This window comes from Eurypyga helias, unplaced genomic scaffold (genome assembly GCF_000690775.1).
Source record: "Eurypyga helias isolate BGI_N326 unplaced genomic scaffold, ASM69077v1 scaffold34468, whole genome shotgun sequence".
NCBI classification, from domain to species: Eukaryota; Metazoa; Chordata; class Aves; order Eurypygiformes; family Eurypygidae; genus Eurypyga; species Eurypyga helias.
Window position 1 is genome coordinate 7417 of NW_010268152.1, and position 5972 is coordinate 13388.

The 5972-nt window shown below is 42.3% G+C and overlaps 1 protein-coding gene across 1 annotated transcript in view; it reads left to right on the forward strand.

Annotated features, from left to right (window-relative positions):
• The window catches only part of NUDT6 (nudix (nucleoside diphosphate linked moiety X)-type motif 6), a gene marked incomplete at its 5' end in the record, with an annotated part of 12511 nt that extends 7260 nt beyond the window's left edge, over positions 1–5251 (forward strand). Inside the window, 2 exons of the mRNA XM_010157661.1 lie at positions 1131–1185; positions 4638–5251. Coding sequence (XP_010155963.1) covers positions 1131–1185; positions 4638–5026 — 444 coding nt within the window. The remainder of the gene's footprint in view (positions 1–1130; positions 1186–4637) is intronic.
• Positions 5252–5972: the final 721 nt, after the last annotated feature.

The following is a 5972-nucleotide window of genomic DNA, read 5'->3' on the forward strand; positions in this document are numbered from 1 at the left end:
AGATGAACCATTTCTCTGAAATGGTGACTTTTAATGCAAATTATGTTCTCCAAGCTGAAAAAAAAAAAAAAGAGCTAGTGGAATTTAAAGAGCTATTTTGGTTTCATCATGAAAGGACAATTCCACAGCACATAAAGATTTCCAGGAACTGAAAGCAAAGCTGAAAGCAAATAGACAAATATATGTATTTTCCATCTGCACTATTTTTAATCTATTACTTTAAATTCGTATGCAGGCCCTTTTAAGAGTGCCAGAAAAAAAAACCAAACAAAAACATTTTCCAGTGTAGTCGGTGGGGTTTCAAATCACTGGAAAGCACACAACTTCCCTCTCTGTGCTGCATGTAGAAGCAGCTTTTTCCAGAGTGTAACTTTTTACTGCATTCATTCCTAGTTGGAGGTTAACTTCATCCTACATCAACTTTTAATAAGGAAAGTAATAAGAAGAATAGTACACAGAAGAGAAGGTAAAGCCTACAAATCCTTATGCATTTGCAAGAGACAATAGGAACTGGGACTCCTTTGCCAGCATCGACAACAGCAAAAGTCTGCACAACACATTCCAAGTACTGAACTTTATTGCAATTCAATAAATCACACAAAAGGCCTCAGTTTTTGTATTCCATGAAAACAAACAAGTTACACTACATGGTTATTACAGACACACAAAGTCATCTTAAAGCCAGTGCAGTATAGAACAGTACTACAATCATAATACCGGTTTGTAAGATTGAATATATATATATATACACATTTTTTAAAAGCCAAAACCACGGGAGTGGAATACATTAGTGATTAAATATAAGATTATATGGTCTATAGCAGCTTTCTTTAATATTCAACTACTCTATCTAGTTACCTAGCAGCATCATTGTCTAATGACTGTTAGACAGTTGTATTTTCAATCAGTAGGTGTTTTGTTCCAATACTTCATACAGACTGTGGGTATCTCTAATCATCACGTTAGCAAGAACAAGCACGTTCCTACTTACAGCCTTACTGATGTTTGCAATTACAGTACTGCAACTTCAACCAAAAAACGTCACGTGTTAATTGTCTCCTTCACGTTAGACAGCACGAAACAGGCTGCGTACTTCATTAGTTTGTTTTTTTTTTTCCCCTCCAATACAGACTCTCAATGCGTGGAAATTTCCAGGAGGTCTGTCTAATCCAGGCGAAGACATTGGTAAGTCCTAGGATAACAGGTCAGACGGCAACAGAATCACAGTCATTGAAAGTACTGCAATACATCGTGACCCACACCACTCCTATGACTAATGGCTCCTCCGAATTAATGAAGTGATCCGATCCCCTGACCTTAATGCTAATGGGTAACATTACGTTCAGGGCAGAGAAGCTTTCTATCTGTAACACTTACCCTTTTCCACAATTTCTCTTAAATGAGTGCATGAAGCCAGCGTATTTTTTGTAGGCTGGTTGGATATGCTGTAAGAGGAGCCAGAAGTGCGGAGGATTAAGGTAATCGGTACATAACCCAAATAAAACTGAAACAGAGAGCACTCAGCTCACACTGGAATCCAGGGCAGTGAGCTCAACGACATACTGAGCAAAAATTTCCAACTCTCCATTTTTATGTGCAAACCAGAAATAAATACACTTGCTTCCTTCCACCCTTGTTCATCTGATTTGTTTAGACTAAGAGCTCTTCGGCACAGGGCCAGCGTCAAGCGCGGCACCCCAGTCTTGTGGGCACCGACAGAGCCGTGAGGCACTCCTGTATTGAAAAACAGTGCCGACGGGAGGCAAGCGATCGTTTCTACCCTGCACAGCGGGCAGTGAACGCTGCTGCAGTTGTGGTAGAGGTGAATGAACAAGGGTGTTTACAAAGAGAGAGAAAACGGTGCTTTTTCTCCTTGTATCTCACCCCTAAAAATGATGATCCACAGACTGGTTAATTCTCAGATTATACTGCATTATTAGGTAGCTGTTGTTTTCAAAAGTTACACTTGCTCACATTAACTCAGCCCACCATCAGTACTCAGGTATGAATATATTCTTCCAATAACTCCGAAACGTCGCCCAGAGCAATGTGGCAGCTCTGGCAATGGGGGTATGGAGCCGAGGTTTCCTGTTCCGTACCTTGGACACACGCACGATTTTCAGCAGTCTTCCTACAGCAACCCGCGGGGGCTCGTGTTCCAGTTCGGTAATTCAATACTCGGAGAAGGTTTCTAGGTAGTGGGATTTGGCTGAGTGGTAATTTTTATTACTCACAGGTCACATTTTAAGTCTTTCTGTCAAACACTGATCAAATTTGTTTGACAATGCAAATACACCTAAGAGTGACATGGATTCATGTTTTCAGACGAACCCCAAACGCCCTGTTTGTGGTCTAGCCAGGCTCCCTTTCACTTCTGGGAGATACCAGAGGGATTTTTGTATTGAGGGAAAAGAATAACTACCAGTGACCACAGCTTCCCTAGAGGAGCGTGCCGAGTAAGCCAGCGGTCATCCCTCAGGTGAGATTCGAGCTGGAGCCTGGATGCAGGCATTGAGAAACACCTGCAAGGAAACAAGTCCCATACAGCCCCACTCCTGCCACTACCAAACTATGCAAGAGTTGCGGTTCTCTGCATCACATCTGAACGTTACGAGATATAAATTAGTGAAGCATAAAATACAATAGAGCTTAATTTTACTTCTTTTATCCTTACATCAAACCTTATAAACTCACAGTCATTCAAGGGACTAAACTTCAAAATACAATTAGAAGTTGCAATTACACTGCTTGAAGATCCTGCGGTTATATGAAGTGACAAAATGCGCGGCTGCCTACTTTAAGGAGTACAAACTGACTTGCGCAAGTGATTTAAATAGTTTCATAATGCAGATTAAACAAAGTGCACACATTTTTGTATTTGAGTATTTCTGAAACTCAAGCCCTAATGATTCTCCTGGTTAACTACCATTATATATTTTTCTATAGGTATACACAGACATTTAAATAAAAGGGACACAGACAAAGGCACTTCATCTAAAAGCAAAGCTGAAAGCTTAAATTAAATCCCTAATTATTTCATTTTCCTTACTGTAGCCTGCCTTAGCATTCCTCATGATCTGAGTTGTTTACCTCCTTTGACCACTTTTGTGTAATAGGGCTCCTTGCCTAATAATAAAACCACTTGCCACAGGGAGTCTGCTTCGCAACCGCTGTTTTAAACCAGAGGCCCGCAGAGGCCTCTCTGGGCAGCACAAAATGCAGTCCCACCGGGGGTCGGTAATGGCCAACGAGCGTCTTCCCCCATGTACTTCTTCCCCACAGGCCGTAGCCCTGTAACCAAGTAATACTGCAATAAAGTCACACACAGAACTGTTCTGGTGGCACCACGTCTTAACAGGTCTCCAGTCCCACTGAGACCTCCATAGACTTGGTGTAAACCTTACGCAGCTCCTTCCGTTGCAGGACGGAAGAGGAGCTGAGGCAGATGATGTGCAGAATCAGGGCCATTAACATTTAGTTGTTTGGCTTCTGCTGCATTAATCATCTTGTTTATATATTGCTAGGCAGCGTACATCCAGAAATCTCTTCAGTATTGGAAACTACCCCTAAAATGTCAGTTTTGTTCACCTCCAACACATCCAGCTTCCATAGGAAGGCAGAAACCTCCAAGGTCTTGTAAAATGTATTTCGCCTTTGGAAGTGAGCCAACACGCTGGCTTCTTACCGAAACGGTTCGACTGGCTGAAGCAGGTAACTGCCAAACAGCCGTATGCAACTACCACTCAAACAGGACACGACGACGAGTTCACGTAGATTTGGAGAAAGCCAGTATTTTACCCACCAGTAGCTACCCCAGGCAAGCAGGGCTGGACTTGACTACAATGAAACTACAGAACATGGGGAAGTAAGCGGAGTATCAAAAACTCTCCCATCTAAGTTACTACTCAAGGGAAAAATCCTCTCTTTAGAATATGGGATAGGAGGGTAGTTGTCCAGCTGTAACTGCAGTACACAGCCCCTCTACACCCTTGAAGTTACGGCTACTTCTGTGATGAGGAACACTAACACTCTGGTTGACATACACAAAATACGCGTGCTGCATGGATGGGGCATGTTTTCTGCCAGAACAGGCTACGTGCTATACTGGTATTATGGCCTATTTCAGATGTCACTACACAGGACGCACGTCGAGAAGGACGCGGTGCCAACTCGACACGCCTTGTGGCCAAGTGCAGCGACACTAAGCGATGCAGTCAAGTGACCTGACATACGTACAGGTGTTCAGCTGCACGGGGTCTGAGTCTGGGTAGAGGCAAGGAGAGAGACAGGGGCTAAGATTCAGCGGACTGAAAAGGGGGTGCAGTGCTGTGTTGGATGAAGAGATCAGTGGAGCCAGCAACCACCACAACGTCTGTTTCGAAACCACACCCTGTAGAGCGTTACTGAAAGTTTCTGACTTTCATCGTGTTGTAGGATATACGACAGGTAGCAATTAGTTTTGTTCAGGGACCAAAAAAATTAGCTTATCCTTGCGTCGAAACAAGAAGGTTGACATTCTGAAAAGCTTAGGAAGCAGAAGAGAGAATGCTTTCAGTGAGAAATTTTCCGTTATCAGAATGTTTAGAGCGCGTTAAGCTATTCTTACGTGCCTTGTAAGGATTGCTTTTCTCACCTAGGAGACACAGCAGTTCGAGAGGTTTTCGAAGAGACTGGCATTAAGTCAGAGTTCAAGTCCATCCTAAGCATAAGACAGCAACACAAACACCCCGGAGCCTTTGGAAAGTCAGATATGTACATCATCTGTCGCCTGGAGCCCTCCTCCTTCAAGATCAGCTTCTGCCAGCAGGAGTGCCTGAGGTGTGAATGGATGGACCTCGAGGAGCTGGCTAGGACGGAACATGCTACTCCCATCACCAGCAACGTAGCTAAACTCTTACTCTACGGATACCGGGAAGGGTTTAATAAGATTGACATAACCATGAGAGAGTTTCCAGCTGTCTACACAGGCCTGTTCTACAAACTATACCACAGGGAGCTGCCCGAGTCCTACCGCAACATTACGTGAGAGCAATACATTTCACATTTCATTACATCAATAATTTAGAGTTACCACTGTAGTGTTACTTAGACTATATTAAATTTATCCATGGAGTACTGTTTAGGTAATTATTAGTAATTATTTACTCTGTCCTCTAATAAGCTGTAGAGATATAAATTATTTTAAAGGCAAATATTGCTGTAAGTGTGCATAAGATTGGTTTTCCTTTACTCCATAAAGCAAACATAAGGTAAATAAAATAGCTCTACGCAGACACCGAGCAGAAAGCAGAGGTGTTACTGATCCTGAAACATATATTTTCCAAGTGATTTTAGCTACCTACACGCTGGCACAAGAGGTCTAAAGAGCAATATAAAGACAGTATGAAACATTTGTGGTTTAATCTGCTATCTGCAAAGGTAGTTAATATCTGCAAATAAGTGCTTATAGTTTTGCTGCTTCGGGGAGCAGCAGGAAACTCGATGTCTTCAGTGTAGGGTGGCGTATGTGCTCGGAATCCGCCATGGAAATCAGCTTTTGGCAGACATGGGAAGAAAAAGGATAGCTTTCTGTCCAGGTCCAGTTTTTGGTCCAGGTTTGTACTGTCCAGTTCTTTTCAGGGCCACATACCAATCAGAGTATTTCCGTGATCGGTAAGTGTTATAGTTATTAGATTCCAAACGCTCAAAAAAGAAACATTCTTCTGTTGCACATTTCTAAAAGGGAAAAAGAAACGTGTTACTGGTATTCCATCGCCACAAATAAATTCCTCGGATTCATGGGGCTAACTTATCAAGAACATACATTAGCAACACATTTGCTTTTAAGAAATTACTATGAAATGTTTCCTGTGTAAAAAGAGTTATTGTTAAAATACAGTTTTTAACTGTGATTCATTTACTGTCTTTTACGTGGACCAAGCAGATGTTACTTTGTTTCTCACTCTGTACTTCTTTGTTGGGATCTGAACTCA